General features: G+C 41.7%; 1 protein-coding gene across 4 annotated transcripts in view; it reads right to left on the bottom strand.

Moving 5' to 3' along the window:
* The window catches only part of LOC101479259 (ATP-binding cassette sub-family C member 4), a 38,930-nt gene extending 20,546 nt beyond the window's left edge, over positions 1 to 18,384 (bottom strand). Inside the window, exons 1-20 of one of the 4 annotated variants that reach the window (XM_004557819.4) lie at positions 18,127 to 18,384; positions 17,554 to 17,664; positions 14,800 to 14,920; positions 14,477 to 14,701; positions 14,301 to 14,390; positions 13,764 to 13,927; positions 13,536 to 13,661; positions 13,104 to 13,353; positions 12,900 to 13,007; positions 12,575 to 12,664; positions 12,039 to 12,230; positions 11,818 to 11,912; positions 11,649 to 11,735; positions 11,475 to 11,571; positions 10,141 to 10,365; positions 9,807 to 9,938; positions 9,620 to 9,657; positions 9,234 to 9,328; positions 8,665 to 8,811; positions 3,069 to 3,148 (exon numbers count right to left, since the gene is read on the bottom strand). In XM_004557819.4, the coding sequence (XP_004557876.3) occupies positions 3,069 to 3,148; positions 8,665 to 8,811; positions 9,234 to 9,328; positions 9,620 to 9,657; positions 9,807 to 9,938; positions 10,141 to 10,365; positions 11,475 to 11,571; positions 11,649 to 11,735; positions 11,818 to 11,912; positions 12,039 to 12,230; positions 12,575 to 12,664; positions 12,900 to 13,007; positions 13,104 to 13,353; positions 13,536 to 13,661; positions 13,764 to 13,927; positions 14,301 to 14,390; positions 14,477 to 14,701; positions 14,800 to 14,920; positions 17,554 to 17,664; positions 18,127 to 18,200 (2,547 nt within the window). In that variant the 5' untranslated portion in view covers positions 18,201 to 18,384. Of the gene's footprint in view, positions 1 to 3,068; positions 3,149 to 8,664; positions 8,812 to 9,233; positions 9,329 to 9,619; positions 9,658 to 9,806; positions 9,939 to 10,136; positions 10,366 to 11,474; positions 11,572 to 11,648; positions 11,736 to 11,817; positions 11,913 to 12,038; positions 12,231 to 12,574; positions 12,665 to 12,899; positions 13,008 to 13,103; positions 13,354 to 13,535; positions 13,662 to 13,763; positions 13,928 to 14,300; positions 14,391 to 14,476; positions 14,702 to 14,799; positions 14,921 to 17,553; positions 17,665 to 18,126 lie in introns of all 4 variants that reach the window. The other 3 variants (XM_076874974.1, XM_076874973.1, XM_076874972.1) reach the window with 3 other exon arrangements.
* Between the last annotated feature and the right edge of the window lie 1,361 nt (positions 18,385 to 19,745).

Raw genomic sequence — 19,745 nt, forward strand, 5'->3', positions numbered from 1 at the left:
TTTCACTTCATAAAGCTGCAGTCAATGTGTTTTGTGTGTGGTGAGGAAGGTCTGACACATACTGTGGTGGTCTCAGACGCTGTCTACATTGGTGGCTCAAGTAGTCCTAGGATTAGGCCTTTGTGTGCTGTGAAAAGGTAAAAGAAGTCACTTATTTGGGCTCAGTCAAGCTGCTGATTTCCAACCCCATTTTGGAAATAAGAGAAAGGCTTTGAAATGTGGTCTCCCCTCACTCTCTACTATAAATCACTAGTGTCCAGCAAATTCATTCAGCCTTTTTTTTCCCTCCTGAAAACAACACACACACACAAAAAACAACAATTCAGAAATACAAAAGTCAGCCTAGAATTCATTGTCCTCGTCATTCTGACGTGAGGTAAGATTCAAGATTAGATTGGGACTTTGTTGTGTCAGTTCCCAGGCTCAAAGGGCCCTGGGTCTGGCCTGCATTCTGAGTCAGACCAGCTGAGGTGCTGGACCACAGCATCATGGGAGACCACACATACTCACACGGGAAGCTTTTGCTGGCCGGTGCTCGCCATCAAATGACCATGTGTGGTATTGCTGAGTGGCCAGTTAAGCGCACACAAATACACACGCAGGGTCACATGATGATGTTTTCCTCTGTTTCGCTTTATTTTTCAGGGAGACAAGCATAGGTCAGTGATCCTAAGGCCGCCGCTCACCTTTCTGTGTCACAAAGGCACTGTCATAAAAACAATGCTCAAAGAGGGTTAATGGCACAGCCTATATATGTTTCCACTGGACCATCTTCTGTGTTTCTCAGGCTAACCTGTGTAATGCCTGGAGCCAGTGCAGTCTTTAGTCGCCAGCGTGGTAAAGAAGCAGAGAAAGCCAGGTGAAATCCCATCCTACAGCGTCCACGATTACGTCAGCAGTTCTCATATCCCACAAAGCCACTAAAGAGGCCTGATACACAATGTGCCACAATATAGAGACTCACACAACGATCCACCCGCCAGTGTTTCTTTAGACAATAGCTGTCTTTTCTCTGCACTTGTGTGCGTGTTCAGCCCTTCAGTGCTTGGTTTGTCTCTGTTTCTTTTTTTGCTCTTTCTCACACGCACACAAAAGGGTTTATTGCCGTAATTTGTTTATTCCCGTCTTTATAAGGAATTAGCGTTGGCAAGAGCAGGCTGGGTCACACTTAAGTCAGCTGGTGTCTTAGTGAAAACATCCGGACAAACTGAATTTTGCCTGGATAAGCAGGGCTATAAATGCAGTGCAGGTCCCAACAGTTGGTGGTGCGACTTGGTCAAGAGCCTTCACACAAAAATCCGCTGAAAGACCCCTGTACTCACCCCCTATTGTCTTGGCCTCCTCCTCTGCCCTCTCTGTGAAAATAGAGGCAACCCAGGATTTAAAGGTCAAGTCCACACAAAAGCTGACAGTTCCCAAAGCCTGAGGTGTTTTTAATTGACATTTCTGTCTTTGTCCCCTGACCATAAAGATGGAAGAGAAAGAGGCTTTTTCCCCAATATACTAAATTACTACTAAATGAGACCTGTGAAAAATAGGGCTCTGGGGTGTAACCAGGTTCCCCCAGCTTGAGGGAATCCCCTTGTTAGGCAGGTTTGGGGGGCAGTGCTGAAGGGCTGTGAAGTGCTTACTCCACCATAGAAAGGAGGGGGGAGAGGCTAAGGCACAAATCCCCACACAGAAGCGGCCTCTCTCCATAGAAAGAGATAAACCAGTTAGGGCATTGTTTATGAAGTTTCACTTTATTCCCTTCTGACAACCATTTAGACAATAACTATGGGGAAACGTCCCTCCACGAATGAGCAACAATAGTGGAGATCAGCAGCTTTTCTCAACAGCTAATACTTTGATAAAAAAAAGAGTGAAAATCTTCCTTCCTGAAAGCATTAAAGGCTGCTCCGTGAAAGACACCTGCAAACAAGAGCAGAAAGCAGCACAAACAAAAGTGCTTTGTCCAAAGGATGCTACCTTTGTCCACTCTAACAATCACATCCCACTTTCAGCTACAGCAAAAGACTAATGCGCACATATCCAGTCTGATTTTGACATGGCCTGGTCTAGATTTTATTTCTTTTACATCAAGACACAGTTAGAAAAAAGAGGAAAGCAGGAGAAATTCAAGTAAAAGTGCACAGCTGAAACCCATCTGTGTTTTATGTCAGGACGTGGTCTACTCTCACTGTTGTTGGTTGGACCTATTGGCCCTCTACAAAAGTTATTATTTTACTTTAACCATTATTCACCTTATTATCAAAATGAGGGGAACTATAGCAGACAAAAAGCTTTTGTGCGTTTATTCTTTTGTGCTTTCAGCATTTAAGATGGCTTTTGTCTACTGTGAGATGGGTATCTGCCACAAACATCATTCAGGCATTGTGGAGGGGGGATTCATTTTCAGCGCGCCTTTGTTCTATTCTTTGGCCCGAACCAAGGAGCCACGCCTGCTCCTCTACCTCGAATTGTGCAGCGAACATTCCCTTCTTTGTGGCGCTAGGTGCATGAGCTGGCTCATCTCCGCAGGGTTTCGTGGGAGATGGCTGTCATGGTGGCAGGGTGGCATTTGGTAACCTAACCTGGGCTTGCATCAGGGTGGCCCTTGGCTAGCAGGTCAATAAGACCTGTTAAGCATTAAGCGAATTGGGCTAAGAGGCGAAAGTCCAGGTGTACTCCTGTAAACACTTCATGTCAGACTTTTTCTCTTTGCCACTCGACACAATATCCTCACTTCACCCTCTCCTGACATTTCCACTATTTTCCCTTCCACATCTGACCCATCATGTGGCTTTATTTCCTCTTTGGTCCCTTTCTCTCTTCCAATCACTTCCTTATTCTCCTTACACATTCTCTGAAGATGCCACTTCTGTTGTGCCACGCTGAGGGAGCCACACCCTCAGCCTATGTGCACACTTTTATTAAATCTGTGCAGGCGCTGGGCTGCGCTGGCGGGTAATCCTACAGTAATTGTTTCCAGATTAGGGGACCCGGACCACAAAGCAGGTTTAGCCAGGCATGAAATGGCCTCCCCATGCTGCTGCGCCAGCAACCAAACCTGCCGAGGTGAGACTCACCTGGATAAAGTCCACAAACGTCCATGGAAGCAGAGAGTCCAGGTAACCGATGTCCTTCGAAAACCTGTTGAGGATTCTTCCTGAGAAAAAGCACAACACAAAAGAACAGATTAAAAAAATATCTCTATAATAGAAACAGCATTTTTCTTATATTGCCAATATTGTTATGCCATTTGTACAACAATAATAGTGCACTTAAGCGAGCTGAAAAAATAAGCAATTCCTTGAATATTTATCATATTAAGTTTTTTACTGTTACAGGTTCAGATATGACATTCGGAGCAACAAATCTAAACCAAATGCAGATCTGCTTTATCCATTAACTACTCTGCATTCATAAAAACAATATTTTGTTAGTTTCAATTCCGTTCGTGTCTTTAGACTATTAAGCAACTGTTATCAGAGTCCCCTTAATAGAACAGAGGTTACATACAGTGTGATATCAAATGGAAAACACAGGCCTATCTAGATTAAACAATGAATCATTATTTATCTAGTGATTCATAAAGACTGTCCTACTCTTGGCTGAATACACGAGGGAACCTTTTGTTAGGGAACAAAAGGCCAACAGAAGCTGCGTACCTGCCTTTATGTTCTGACTGGCAGTGTCAGTGACGTTAATTGAGTTGCCTCCAATCTGCTCGGTCGTTCATTATTTTGGCTAGTGCTCTGCAGGTGCTGTGGCAGCCCCTTATTGTTACTCCTTTAGTAACTTTGCTCCACTATTCTGATCCCACAGCACATAAGATTACACTCCAGCTGCTTTCACACACTGTGTACTGCAGGGTCACTGATAGCCAATCCCCAAAGCACACTTCCTTAAAGGCAGGCAAGACAGAAAGGCTTTTACTATCTCCGTCCCTGAAGGAAGACCCCTGGCTCTCAGAGGCAGACAACAGGTACCAGAGCAGCGGCAGCACTGCCACAGCTTGAACTCTTCTAAGGTCAAAAGACACAAACAATCTGCAGTGTGCCTAAAATACGGCCATGATGTTTGTTAATGTATTTAGGAGAGCAGCTGTATTCCACTATGACAAATGGCTATGCACACAGTAATATCTGTCTGACGACAATGTAAATAAAGCAGTACTCACAAAATGCAGGGTGCAACCCCTGATAGAGTTAAACAAACCAATACAGGCATGCAGATGAGTTTATCTAGGCTCACAGAATACACCATGGAATAGGGTGTGACTTGGTAAAAGAAAAGAGAAAGGAAACACTGAGCAACATGGTGGCAGAATGTGGTGGCATGGCACTCTGGAGGCGTGGTGGAGCCATGGCACGGCTGACCTAAAACTTGCCTCCGAGCCTCTTAGTCAGTCCTACGGAGGTGGGCCCTGTAATCACCTCTCTCCACGGCCGTAAGCAGCTTACAGCTTTATCCAAAATGCCGCTCCTGCCTAAAAACATGCATGCAGACGAGGCCGGGCTCCCCATAACAGCCATTGCAAAAACCCAGCCAGAGCATTATTCCCCGCAACAACCCAGCAATGCTCCAAATCAGCACTGATTCAAAGTCAAGTGGCGTAAGCATGTTGTACACTTGGAGGCAGACTAATCTTATTCACAGTGTGAGTGCCCCTTTAGCATACAGACATCCCGAGGGGAGGGTTCAAGCAAGGGGGTAGAGCGCTTACTATACCAATGCAGAATTTCGCTGCTTTAGTCTGGAAATAAGGGGGGAGTACTTGTCAAACTGTGTTTGTGAAAGCTCCAATAATATTTTACGTAATTTTACTGTCTAAGCCATAGATGACCCAAATTCATGCATATCTGACAAACAATGCCAATAAGAAAAGGATAGGTTTCTCTGGGTTACATCATACAATGGTTAGAGGGTGCTAGAGCAGAGAACATCAGTCAGCTATCAGCTGTTTGACAAGCGGCTCAGTTAACACAGAGTTTCAGAGGGGATGAAGTAAAGAGCCTTCTCCATCCTGCACAGACTATAGAGGGGATACATTACAGTGATGCAGTTACACAAAGACATTCACTGACTGGAAATGCCTATGAGGTAAGATCGGTGTGGGACAATGGCTTCAATCACTCTGGGTGGTTGTCAACAATATCACCTATTGTGTGCAGAGGGGTATAGACGTTTCAGGATATCAGCAGCATTAGTATCAAACAATTTCTCATGCTTTAAGACTCCAGGGGTGATTTGCACCACTTTTCAGGCTCAGGAAATATCAAACCCTCCCAACTAAGGTGGCCTCTTAGGTGGAGATATTAGGTGAGAAGGGCCCCCAATCACACTTAAAGAAGTGGAACAGTGGGGTCCGGCTAGAGCGGGGCGTGTGGCAAATCGCTGTTCCCTGTAAACATCAAGATAAGGAGACGACTCAGAGCCGCTCCATGTGTGGGCCCCAGTGCAGTTGGAGGGGCCCTTCAGTGAGACAAGTGTGATAATGAAGAAATACTAGGGAGGGGGCTGCCAAGGCTGGAGGTGGCACGGCTCACCTGCACTTCCATGAAGGGCCCGGAGGCCTGGGGCAGCCTCCCACCGCCGGCGCCTTGCTGCCAATACTAATACATTCTAAATCCATTCTCTTCGCTCACACCGCCAGGCTCCTGCAATCTCCTCTCCTTCCCTTTCATGCAATTAAATAGTGGAAGTGCAGAGCGAGGGGGAGCCCTATCAGCCATACTGCACACACACACACGGCTCCATCTCCACATTCAATTTACACACTTCGATATCATCATCCTCTCTGCAGTACTTCCTTCACTTCACTCCTAACACTCTTGCATCCCAGACCTGAAATACAGACATTAAAAACATTGCCTCTGTGGACACAATTAGAATCTCACATCAGTGACTACAGAAGATCTAATGTTCACTGCGTCAACAGCAACACCCAGCTCTGAGATGGCCCACTATGCTGATGGGAGACAGGGCTGTGGATGTGTGTCTGTGCATGTGTTGACTGAAACTCCACTCCTCGACTGTGCTGATGAGCTGAAGCCCTGGCCTGCAGTCTCTGAGGGGATTAGCCCACTCAATGACACTAAATTACAGGGATCAACATCAGCTCAACACATCCACCGCTGTCTGTGCTGCTCTAAATGGATCACATTTGGATGAACAGCTGCAATAAGACTGTACACATTACTCAAACGGGGCAACATGAATATTTAAAGCCATTTAAAATAATAAAACGGAGGAAAAAGCTGCTTGTGGTTTCTGTCATCTCTAAAATTATCAAAGAGTACTGTCACAACGCGAAAAAGAGTTTTAATCACTGAAAGCACCAACTTGGAAATCAACTATGTCTGTGCAGCACAAAAGATAACACAGTCACAGATTTAAATGGCGCAGTGGTATTCAGTGGCAGATACAGAAGAGCCACAATACCTCTCCGTCAATCATAATTCACCACAGCTGTACTCCATTGTTATAAACCACATTCACAGAATAACAAATAAGACCTTTGTGCAGCGACGCTTGAAATGGTAACCTTTAACTCTGAGGACGGCTATCAAACACCGGGCCTGTTCAGCAGCAGCAGCAGCAGCAGCAGCAGCAGCGCACCTATCACTTACACATGTAAACAGCTGTCAAATCCTTAACAACACATGTGCACACAGTTACAAATCACTCACACTTACGACAAGACAGTAGTGAATGTAAACGCTGTGATGGAAGTGGCAGGGTGTTTTTTTTTTAAAGAACAAAAGTGTTTAGACAGAAAGAAAACATTAGGAAGGGAAGAAGAGGAGCTGACAACAGCTGCTTTTGTCATGATGCTTTTTTACTTGGGTAATAAATTAATTAAAAATACATAACAAAAGAAGGGGGGGGGGGGGGGGGGTAAAATATAAGTACGTTGAATTTATTTACACAGTGCAAATAAAAATACTGATATATATTTTCTTAATTTATTGCTGACTGAATGGAGGAAAAAGGAAACGCAGACTCCGGGATAGTTGTGTGTGTGTGTGTGTGTGTGTGTGTGTGTGTGTGTGTGTGTGTGTGTGTGTGTGTGTGTGTGTGTGTGTGTGTGTGTGTGTAAATCCAGTCAAACATAGTGTTGTTTGCCAGACTAGCAACCGAGCTGTAATGACTGGACTGGTCACACAATGGTTACTGATAGCAGCACAACAGCGATCAGATAGCAGTGTCTGTTAAGCCTCTCCTTTGCTGCGCTATTAAACAGATTATTACATTATTCAAAGTGTTTGTTCTCCTCCTGTGCATAGATTACCGAGCAAGGCACACCCAGATAAGCTGCCAGGTAGTCCAATGCATAACACAACGGCGGCAGTAAAAACAAAAGTCAAAGATTAAGACACGCGGTGTTTGCTCCAAACACAGCTTTGCAAAGAAAAGCTTTGTCGCTACACCCACTTCTAATGCTAGCAGAAACCACAAGCTCCTGAACACCCTCAAATCATATTTAGACTTGTGTTACCAGCTTATTATGACTCATTATACAGATACAAGTTCCCCTTCTTGTTGAGAATTCCCACCCAAGCTGATTGTGTTGTACACGCATGTCACTATGAGGAGATTAGGCAGAGTAATTATCTACTGACGGGTGAACAATGCTCCAGAAAAATTAAAGTTATCAAAGTGGGCCACTTGACAGTTGACTTTGGATATGAATGACAGATTGTAGTGACATTACTTCACCTAATTAAAACAGGTCTTTAATTAATGCACTAATATTATGGAGATAAATTATGGAGAAGAGGGGAAAAAAAGCTAATTTAAGCAAATCTTGAATTATCCACTCACATTCATTGACGCCTATTTAAAAAAAATAAAGAAAAAAGAACTGCTTCCCTCCCTGAGTAAAGTCAGACACGTTTGGAGTGTTTGCTCACTTTTAAAATGACGTCCATCTGCCAGCTTTAGTGACCCAGCAGCTCCAGCCTACAAAGCTAATGAAATAATCAACATTTCTGATACAGCGCACAAAGCAAATATGTCTCTATTTACACTTCTTTATAATCCACACGCAACACCGTCCAAGATCTACTGCAAACACCATATATTCAATCTGATTGTTTGCTGTTTTTGTTCAGGCTCACAATGAAATAGATAGCAGTTTCTTTGCTGGTTCTAAGTACATTATGGCTAAAAAATGAAGTCATATCACCACCGTTTTGACACAATTAACATCTTGCTTGCACAGTCTTTACCTGCCAGCAGTGACTTTTACAATCATTTCATTTTAAACTTCTTTATTATTATTATACATCTTAGATAAATATTTATGAGTTGTTTATATTGTTTATTCACATTAAATAAAACATGACTGTTTAAAAACCTAACATGGGAAAAACATCTTAATTAAGCAGATTAAAATATTAATTAAAAATAAAAAACAAAACATGAATGTATAAATGATTACATCATAAGAAACCTGATAGCCATGACAAATTATAGAGGATAAAGAAAAGTATTTGAATGTTTTTAAGTGGATGAAAACATGACAAAGTAAGGAGCAGTCTGCTCTCTAGTGGCCAGATGTTCCAGCAACGACTGGATGCAGGTCCTTCTGGATATAAACATCTCATATCACTGACCATGCTATAAAAAAGGCTATGTCATTAAAATGTGAACGCGAAAGGCTGGTGAGCCACTTACCAATTGGGTTGATGTCAAAAAAACGTATTGGCGTCCGGAGGATGGCGTTAAACATGTTGTTGTGAAGGGTCTGGGCCGAGCTCACCAGGACATTGAAGAAGATCAGACTGCGTACGAAGCCAAACACAACTGAAGTGGCTGTTAAACCTGACAAAAATACAAAAACTAACATCAGCACAGCATAGTCTTATCCTTGTGCTTGTTCTGTGATTAGCTATGCATTTCAAGTGACATTGTTGAGCATACTGTACGCACAAAAACACATTTTTTTCCTCTTCATTTGTGTTTTTTTTTTTTTCATTTGCTTGAATGCTGATTTACCACTGTGAGCACAAAGCCTGAGCGAGTGAAGAGGCTGAGAGTCACAAGGAGGCAATCGGAGCAATCCAACGGCAGAGAACAAGAAAGGCACTGCTATCTCGCTGTACAGCTGAGGCCCATGTACACATACACTGGGCCTTGAAGGCCTTGGGCTACAGCCAAAGAACTGTGGATCTGTTCATTGAATGGCTGCGGTATTCAGAGATTCAGGAGTACACAAAAAGCAATATGCGCTCAGTGAGCTTCACCTGCGTAAACACCTAGGTACAGGTCAAGGTCCAGCTGCCGAGGGAAGCTGCCATTGAGGTGCTCGGTCACACTGATGTGCTTCTGTTCAGAGGCCCTGTCGAGTCAAGTCACAAAAGAAACAAAAATCCACAAGGACAAATAAACACAACAAAGGAATAAAGCTGCAACGTGAAGGCACTACACAACACACATTCCTCCCATCTCGAAGCACAAGGTCAGTTTCAACAAGTGACAGATAAAGTCAAGAAAGACAGTTTTGTTCACTTATGTTCTATTAAACCATTTTCAGTCCAGGTAAATGCGCCCAGTTCACTTATGAATCCCATTATTTGATTTTTTTTTAATTACTTAATGTATTTATTTTTGCAAAAAAACAAATCCTCACCAGCACGCAAGCCACCAGTCCTGCAGAACAAATGTAAGCTAAAAAAACAAAACAAAACATAGATGTTTTTAGGTCAAACATTAAGAAAACAACAAAACTGCTAATGTCACTACAAATAATCTTATGTTAAAAATTAATAATCCTTTGTATTTTTGCAATAATGATAGAAAGTAAAAAGTAAACTCACATGTGCAAGGGCATTCAATAAAATGAGGACCAAGAGGACCAGGAAGTTAGCACCTGCCATGAAATATTTCACATACATATGCAGGCCGACGTTGCCTTCAAAGCGGCTTTCCTCCTTTGTTGGTTGCACTACCTAGAAATAGACACTAGTGTCAATTCCAGTCATCTAGCAACACTTCAAAGCAGGCTGTAGTGAACGGTAAGCAGGAAAAGTTAGCTTCTCCTGCACTCTAGTGGCTTAAAGGATGCACAGCAGGCAGGCACATGAGGAGTTTTATACATGCCTGGTTAAAAACCTTTTTCCAATTAAAATCTAGTGCTTTACATACACCTACCATTGCAAGTGGCTCTGTTCCCTCAATCAAAGAGTAACGAGAGGAAGAAAGGGAAGACATAGATGAGTTGTCAGAGAGTGCGTGGGGGAGGCCGGAGACGGGGCCTGAGAGAGGAGTGGTGTTCTGCCTCTGCTCGTCCTGGTCCTTATCCTCCTTGAGCAGAGAGGTGAAATCTAGTCCAGAGCCCTGCAACTCACTGTAGGTCCCTCGGGCCACCATCTGGCCCTGACAGAGAGAAAAGAAATGCAGTTAATAACGGCATAGCTGATTTATATTGTCATAAAGATTCTATAGGCAACATAAAATGTAGGCTCAAGAAAATGTACTACTGCTAATATTACCAATAACAAACTCGTAGACAAAGAAATTAACAGTTTTGGCTTTTTTTTTTTTTTTTTTTTGGCATTTTAACTTATTTTTAACTTATTTTCCTCAAAGTCAAAAAATGTATTGCAAAAGGGCAACAGTGTTGCAAAAAACCAAACTATTACGAAACACTCCTGTTAAAGTAGAAAAGTACATTGTGCCTTTTGCCTAGCTTTAATGCTAGTTTAATGCTAATCAATATAATATTACATTGAACATGGCCATGTATACTAATTAGATGGCAGGAATTCATAAATTTCATCTTTAAATGGAGATATTAAGTACAAAAAAAGGAGAAGTTCATTTTTTTAGGTTGATTTTATTTTTTCTTTGTTTTAAAACGTAATAATTTGGGGTATAGAACTGTTGAAGTGTTAGCGAGCTTTTAAATACAATACATCATACAAAATAACAAACTTTTAGCAGTGGCCAAAATCTATGTCTAATAATACAAACTGTGATTAAAACTCCTTGAACGGCGGATGTACTGGTTATCATATTATTAGTTCAGTTCATCCCTTTTCAGATTATGAAACGTTTTTCCAATCGAACTCAGAGATTTTTGCCACTGACTCTGTTGCACATGTTCTCCTGGAAGTTCCTTTGCTAAATATATAGAGGAGAGTTATTAAATCAAGTGTGTAAACTGATTGGCTAAAATTTGCAACACACAATTTACACCTAATCGCGCTGATATTTAACACCAAAAAAGCCTGTCATACTTTTTGTGCTTGATACTGACATGAACTTATTCCCCCTGTGGTTAGAAAACAGCCCAACTTTTATAAATCACCCAAAAAACTAAACACAAATGCAATTTTTCCCTGTTTACTGGCCCTGGCCCTAAATGCACTGACACCCTGCCATGTGACTGGATGATTAGACGTTTGCATTCATGAGAAGTTACATAAGTGTACCTAATAAAGTTGCTGATATTTTGTATTTTAAATCAAAACTCAAGCTCACACCTCCTTTAAGACGACGATCTGATCGGCAGCCTTCAGATACTGTAGCTGATGAGTAACCAGGATACGAGGCTTCTTCCTCAGAAGTCCACAAATACACCTGCAGAGAAGAAATAACATGAAAAACTGCCAACTTCTTTTCACAAACAACAGTAAGATGCTGGCAACAGGACTTACTCCTCAAAGAGGTGCCGGCCCACCTCAGCATCCACAGCACTGAGAGGGTCATCAAGCAAATAGATATCTGCATCCTGGTACACTGCTCTAAAAAGACGCACACACAGACTTTATCTCTGTCACTGTTACCAAATAAGCCGGCATTTTTCTGTATTGTTGTCCAGCACACCTTGCTAAGCTGACCCTTGCCTTCTGTCCTCCGCTGAGATTGGCCCCTCTGTCCCCGACAATCGCCAGGTCACCACCTGGCAGCAGGTCCATGTCCTGATCAGGGTACAAAAGCAACTTTTCCCAACATTCCCATTTGCACCAGAGTACTGAAAGCCAAAATAGCTCTAACTTTGCTACAAGACTGTATTATTGACAAGCATGCTTCAAGGTGATTCTCACTCTCTTTAGGGCACAGGCTCTCAGTACTCTATCATACTTCTTGAGGTTGAGCTCCTTGCCAAAAAGGATGTTGCTTCGAATTGTGCCAGGTAAAATCCAGGGTTGCTGAGAAGTGTATGTAAGCTCTCCTTTGACTTTGATGACACCACTTTCCTGGCTCAGTTCTCCCAGTATGGCACTGAGGAGCGAGGACTGAAATGCACAAACAAAAAATTAGGTTTAAACTGCAATATTTACATTTTGGGAAATACCTTTAAAATCGCTTTCTTGCTCAGAGAACTCAGCATGGAACTGGAGTCGAGAGGCCTAGCAAACCTACAAAAACTGTTTCCCAATTAGGGAGGACATTTTAGTATGTATGTATTAAACAAGCATCATATACTAATAAGGAAACTTAAGAGGCAGGGTTTCTGCTGTGAAATTGGTGGTAAACACAACAGATTTTCAGTAAGAAGTATTTAGAGTTACCTAACCCATGTCAGGCTCATGGTCATGTGTGTGCTTCACTAAATCTGAGACTTGACAACAGACCTGACCTTTCCAGCTCCAACAGGTCCAATTACTGCCAGGAGCTGCTCTGATCTCACTGCGAAAGACACATTCTGCAAGGTTGGAGTTTCAAGAGTCTGTAAGAAAAAGTAAGCCAGTTTGAACATCGGTGTGTGTAGTAAATACACAACAATTAATTTAATTCTTGGTTCACCTACTATGCATAGCTCAAAACCACAAATTTGTCTCACAAGCATCGCAGCTGGTGTAGCATAGTGTATAATACTAGCTATGCTTCGAGGGCTCAAAAGATTGCATGCGATACATATTTAGGATGAGAGGGAAAGACGCATTTCCCAAAATGTTTCCTACCTTATTCCAGTAGCATATTAAGTCCTGAATTTTCACCATGCAGTCCTTCTTCTCTGCCACAGGAAGGCCAAGATGCTGAGGAGCAACTTCATCCAGCAGAAGAAATTGCTTACAAGAATAGTAGATTATTTGTTTTAGTTTTTATACAAAGTAATCAGAACACACTACTGGAAAATATATAGCCTCTAACTGTAATATATTTACTTTAATCCTTTCTATGCTGATGAGAGACTCAGAGACCTTCTCTATGGCACAGGGGAAAAAAAGCGTGATGGTGAGTCGCACTGCCCCGTAGAGGGAAACTGCCATGAACACTCTGCTGGCAGACAACTTGTTCCCTGTTAGTACATAAACGCAGATGGTGACAAAGATGATGACCTTGCTGGCTGCAAAGAAAGACGCCATGTTCAGGCCACGCAGGTAAGAGCTTTTCATGATCTTAGAGATTTCCATTCTGTGGAAAACAAAATAGGATGGCAGTGTTTGGCACAGTTTTTATTTTATTGCACTTTACAGTAATCTTCCTTCTAACTCACTCTAATATTCATATTAAAAAATAACTTTACAATATCACACTTGAACCTCTACAGGTAGACATTTGGAGGCTGAATATGTATATTGTTAGATCAACTGTACCTTCTGACCTCATCCACCAGCGCACCAAAAGGCTTCTCCCACCCGTACATCTTTATAACTCGGATCCCAGAAATGACTTCACTCATTGTGCGAATTCTCTCATCTGTTAAGACTGCTGTTTCAGCCCTAAGAGAAAAACTGAAACTATGGAATCAATGCAACACAACACGTGGAGGAAAAACAGCACATGTATGGCATGTTTAATGAATCTGGCAAAAGACTTCAAACCTCAGTCTTGAGAACAAACGTCCAAACATGGTCTGTACTGGCATCATAAAGAAGAAGACAGCCATTCCCGCGAGACACGACGGGCCGATCGCATACAACAACAATATTATCACAGACACTGCTTGCAGGGGACCAATCCACAGAAAGTGCAAGTATAATGTGACCTGTAAGAAAAGCATAAGCAGAAATATTGCAAAGGCAAAGAGAGTAAGGTCATCTATAATGCAAGTCAAAAGAAAAACATTAACTCAAAGATACAAGATAATAAATCCCTGCAGAAAAACCTACGTAAGGCTATAACTTCGTGTTTCTCTTTTAACACCAACACTCAAATAAATACAATGGACAAAATAATAGAAACACCTGTCAGTATATTACAGTATAGTTCAGCAGCACCACACAGCAGAGACTTCAAAATAATCAAAATAAATAAATCAATCAATATATGTATAAAACAGTTCCAAGCAAAATTTAGCAATATAGCTTTCAGGAAGGTAGCATTTAAACTGGAAGCTGAGTGCAGATATTTTCATTCACCTCGTCAAACTTGTTGACATCATTGGATAAGAGGTTCACAATCTGTCCTGTAGTTGTTTTGGCCAGTGCTGAGCTGTTAAGACACAGAGCCTTTGCGGAACAAAGGTGTAAGTTCAATTTACCACGGCAGAATTCAGAGGATGGCATTTATTTGCAGGCATATCATAATGACTCGCCTTTCGATAGATCATATGGCACACGGCCACGCGAATCTTCATCCCAGCTCGTTGAACGTGGTAGAAATAGAGATGGTGAAGGACAGTCAGACTGATGGTTGAGAGTGAGATGCCTGCAGCGTAGATGTACGCCTCAGAGACCGCAGGTGAGTTAGCTGGGTCGTAGCTCTCAAAGTACTCGATCAGCTTTCCAAGTAGCACTGGCTGAATGACTTTGATGACTTCCTGATAGCAAAGGGAATGTAAAACAGAAATGTCAGTGTATTTTACATTTTAAAGCTTCTCACTTCTTGCTGTGCACTTTCATTGTTACTTTGATATACCTCTATAAAGATGTACGATCCAATGAGCAAGTATGATTTCCAATAGCACTCAATGAGGGCCTTGGTAAGTTTAGGCGACCGTAAATCGTTTGCGGCCTGTTGAATTTCTTGATTCCAGTACCTTTGAAATGTGTCGGAAAATAGAAAGAAAACCAATTAATACTCCTGATAGGAAGATTTTCAAAGCCAGTAATAAAGCAATACACTGCTGGTGATTCCCCAGGAAAGAAGCTAAATCAATTTCTACTTAGTGTATTTTAAGAGAAGAGTGAAGGATTATAATTGTTAATTTATATTGCTCATACTAACTAACCAGGTATGGATCACTATTATCGCTATTATCACTACTGCTGATACATAATATTAACAATAAATACAATGCTACACAATGTGAACAGTATGTGGCATACACACTGCATAGCTGTCTGGATTTTACACGCTCACATCCTGTCATATCAACCTGAGACATAAACAAAGGTAAAAAGCAGGAGCAGGTTCGTGAATCCAGCTGCGGCTTTATCCACCATCAACCTCGGCCCTCTCAAAATGTATTTAACATTGCACAAAAAACTGTTCAGTTATTCTTATCCTCTCCAAACAATTCCAACAGAGTTCAACAATTCACTATTTCACAACCAATGTGAATGTAGCCTTGGTGACCTGCCAATAAGGTTCTTATGACCTCCTTACCTTGTCTGGCCCACTTCCCTGCTCATGTTTACTTTAATTTCAAATTTTGTCAAGAAGCTAGACAAAAACCATCTGGTCATTCTTACTCTGTTCTTCTATTAGAGTGGTTACTGTAACACCCCTTATTGTTACATACTAAGACTTTGCTCTCAATGCTTAATTCCAGGCCAGTCATCAGGCCCTCCTTGACATCAATGCCACATCGGCGTTTGTAGTAAAGAGAAGAATTCACCACTCAACTTTCTGCTAGTACTCTAAAATGCCATATGCACCAGACAAAGGTGCACTCTTTTCCAATAGCAGAATACCCAGCTGCGTAAAAGCCAACCAGAGATTCATGAAGGTCCCTGCCACTTCCTGGCACCTCTTTAATTGGACATCACCGATTTATGGGAGGGACTGCCCCCTGTGAGAGTGTTTGGCATTAAGGTTGACATTGTGCTTGGAGGTGAGCCCACCTATATATAGATAGCACTACTTCTCCATCTCCCACATGAGACCAAGCTCCTTACCCATGCTGCTCTTTAGCCAAATACTTGATTGTAAAAATCACTGTCTTCAGAAAAGCCTTGACATTATTAGATGTTTGTAAGATGCTAATGAAGGGATGAAACATCATTCTTCTAAAATACATGCTAAAGAGAAAGTTTCACATTTTAAAATAAGTTTAATTGAGTTGAGATCTGTTGACTCTGAATGGTTTTTATACTCATCAAATTATTCACTGATCCTTTGAGCACTATGGATACTCATTGTGGAAAAGACCATTCCCATCAGGATTGCCTAAGACGGTCACTTAGATTAACTTTGCACTAATTTACCCTTCCCTCTGCAGGTAAGTAAACCAAGCCAGGAAAATCCCAGATCCCCTGAATGCAAGGTAAAACGTTTAGGTCAGTGCATTTGTTTTGGGCAACAGCAGACATACCCTCTGTCAAGAATATTTAACCATATCCCTTTATTCCTCATCTCTGCAGACCAGTGCTTATGGATTCTGCACCGCTTAACTCTCAGATTTACAGATTGATTTCTGCACTGCAACTTTATAAAACACTGTTTGCAGACTGTTTTTCAAACACAGTCTGATCCTGTATTGACATTCTCGGTCTTCTGAGGAACACCTGCTCATGTATCACACTAACGCTTAAACATCTGCGGCGTACAAAAGAGTGCTGTCAACCATAACTTTTATGCCCTCAGAACTACCATCTAAATATAGATGGGCCCATCTCCAGGGCACACTTTTGATGCCAAACTTCGTCAAAGGGGGCAGCCTCTCCACACACACAGGGGTTTTAGCAGTGGAGAAGGGAGTCATTTCAATCCAACTGGTACTTCCCAGGAGTGTGCAGCTCTAGCTTCAATATATAGTAGTTCAGAGTACTGGAAGTGAACAAGGTCCTGAATGCCAAATGCTGACATTTGCGCAGAAAAAAAATTGTAGTGAGTGTTACCATAAGCTGGATGTTTCTACAGTTTTAAGCTGACATTTTCACTGCCATTTCCACAATCACTGATGCTGGCAGCAAGAAAGGCCCAAAGGTGGTTTGTGTCTGTCCTCTTCAAAAGCTCTGAAATGGAAGTGAACACCAGCAGGGAAGTGGGTCAGTCAAGGTAAAGAGGTCACAAGGGCCTAGTTGACACTGGCAGGCCACAAAAGCTGGAACGGCAGTGTTTGTAAAACCCACTCCATGAAGAGTTGCTCAGAGAGGACAAGCATGATAGAACGGCCTTTTGTGCTATCTAATAAAATGTCACAGGATACAGTACCGGAGAATAAAGCAAAAATGATGGCAAATGTGAATGTGAGTTCTGTTCATGACCCTGGTTCTGTGCTGTAATACTCGGGAGTTGCTGAAAAGTCGGAACCGTTGTCTGAATCAGTGTTTGAATTTATTAGCACGTGAGACTGTTCAGTTAGTACTTTGTATAGCTTGACTTTCAGTGGAATCACTGTTAAAAAAGGGTGCCTTTATTACAATGAGGGAAAACTGGTAGACTGATTCTATAAGAAGCACCAAACAAAAACCTTGAGTACAATCAGACATAATAAATTTAAACCACCTCTGTAGTTCCTCTCCAAGTCGATCAGATGCATCCTCCGGGAGAACTTTGTACATGTCATCCTCTTGCAGCTTCCTTCTGTATCCAATTCTGAACAAGGGATTTAGCCAACTAAAGGAAAAGTAAACAGAAGCAACTTTTTTAGGCATAATTTTGTTTTATTTTGTTTACATTTTAAAGTCATAAGTAAATACAGTACTTTTTTTTTTAATCACACCACATTTATGCTTTTTAATACACACATATTGTCCTAGTTTAAATAGCTGCATGTATATAGTACATATAATGTAAATAAAATGGGTTAATTAAAAAACTGATGCTAATTCTCCATTATTACACATTACTTGTCATTGCATCACTGATATTTCAACTTTACGGCACTTTACTCTAGAACAACTCTTATTTTCAACACCACGTAACAAACTTCACTCGGTAACCGTGTGGTTTATTCAAGGGATGGACCTTGAATAACCATGGACAGGCCTCATTGGGTGGTCACAAACTGTCAGACAGGAGAGCTCTTCACTCGGTTAATGTCACAGAAAGCTGTCAGCGTGAGGCCGGTTTTCTTACCAGAAGAAAATCTTGGAGAGAAGATTAGCTGAAGCCGAAGGATTATCTTTCGCCTCCTTCCGCGGAGGTTCCATGACCCAAACAGAAAAAGCAACCTGGAGACAGTCTCTGCCTGCTGTGTGGCAGAGGGGTTGTCGATAAACAATGAGAAGTGGAAACACTGACTGAGCAGCTGAGCAGCTGGGGTAGACTCCGACTACTGTCAATACTACACCTACCGACGTCCAGCACGGGATTATCCCAGGTGGCTGTCAGCCGGTTTGGCTGTGATGAGCGCGGACGATGCGTGGCCCGCCCACTGTATGCAGATTGGCTGATACAAGAGTCCATTACAAGGCTCCCTCTGCTTCATATGAGAAACATTTTTCTTTGCTGTCTGTTACAGATCCCAAGAGGGGATGGTGTCATGTTGTACCTTGTAGTAAATAGCAGTGGCGTCGTTAGGCCTATTTTAGGGGTGCTGAAGCCTCCCTAAAATATTCTTAAGCCCCCCTAAATAATTTGGTGGGGGTTTTTTTTTTTTTTTTTAACTTATTCGATTATTTTTTTTTACAGAACTTGCAGACAAATTCAATATAAAGATGCAGGAATATGAGTTTAAAGAAATAATAATATAAACCTGTCGCTATTCACACAAATATGATCATAACTCGGTTGGTCCCTTTCGCTTTACATTGTTAAGGTAGCGTCAGTGCTTCGTTATCCAATCCCTTCCAGTTGTTCACAGGGGACATCCACATGACTGAAAATCCAGTCCTCGTTTTCACTGGTACTTTACACTCCGCTCGTATACACCTGCAGAAACACTAGCGTGCATGTGGCAAACGGCAAGAAATCATGGATATACGCAAGTTTTTCAAGAAAGTAAGTTTTCATCACTGGCTGGTAGTAACAATTAGTTAGCTCCAGCTAACAGCAGAGAATCCCATGTAAATAATGAACCAGGTGCTCCCCATTTTGTAAATAAAAACCTGGCTAGCGCACTAAGTTAAATTGTTAGCATAATGTTAATTTCTGTCACTCGTTTTAGCTCTGAAAAATCCAGCTGAGCTCATTCAGGTATGGTTATCATCAGTGGAAATAATAATAATCACTCCATCCCCATTAACCTGTAGGAGTCAGGGCAGAGGAGCACAGAGAGGCAGAGGGGAGAGACGTCTGCTGGAGAGGTGAGTCAAAGGATGGAGTCATTTGTGATGGAGACAGTCTGATTAGAATTTTATGGGACTCAATATGGATATGAAATATGAAACATTTCAGTCACGGTACAACATATAAGACCTGTTTAACGTGAGCTTTTATTTAGGAGAGTCAAGGTTAGAAAGTGGAGAGAGCAAAGAGAGAGATATGTATATAAGTCAAATTAGCCTGACTCACATATTTTTGAGGGTTCTATTTTAATATTACTTCAATTCAAGTAATTTAGTAATATTTTTCAGGGCTTTAAATTGCAACCATTTTAGTCACATGCGTGCTCAAAATATAATGTTTGTAACTTCAAAATATTTGGGAGCAACAAATTACTGTGGAGCGGGAGCAGAAGTCATGATATTAGCAATTTACATTACAATTCAGTATGTTTTAATGTATCTTGAAGGGTGAGGCAGAAGGAGTGGCTG

The sequence above is a fragment of the Maylandia zebra genome, linkage group LG16 (assembly GCF_041146795.1).
Source record: "Maylandia zebra isolate NMK-2024a linkage group LG16, Mzebra_GT3a, whole genome shotgun sequence".
NCBI lineage: Eukaryota > Metazoa > Chordata > Actinopteri > Cichliformes > Cichlidae > Maylandia > Maylandia zebra.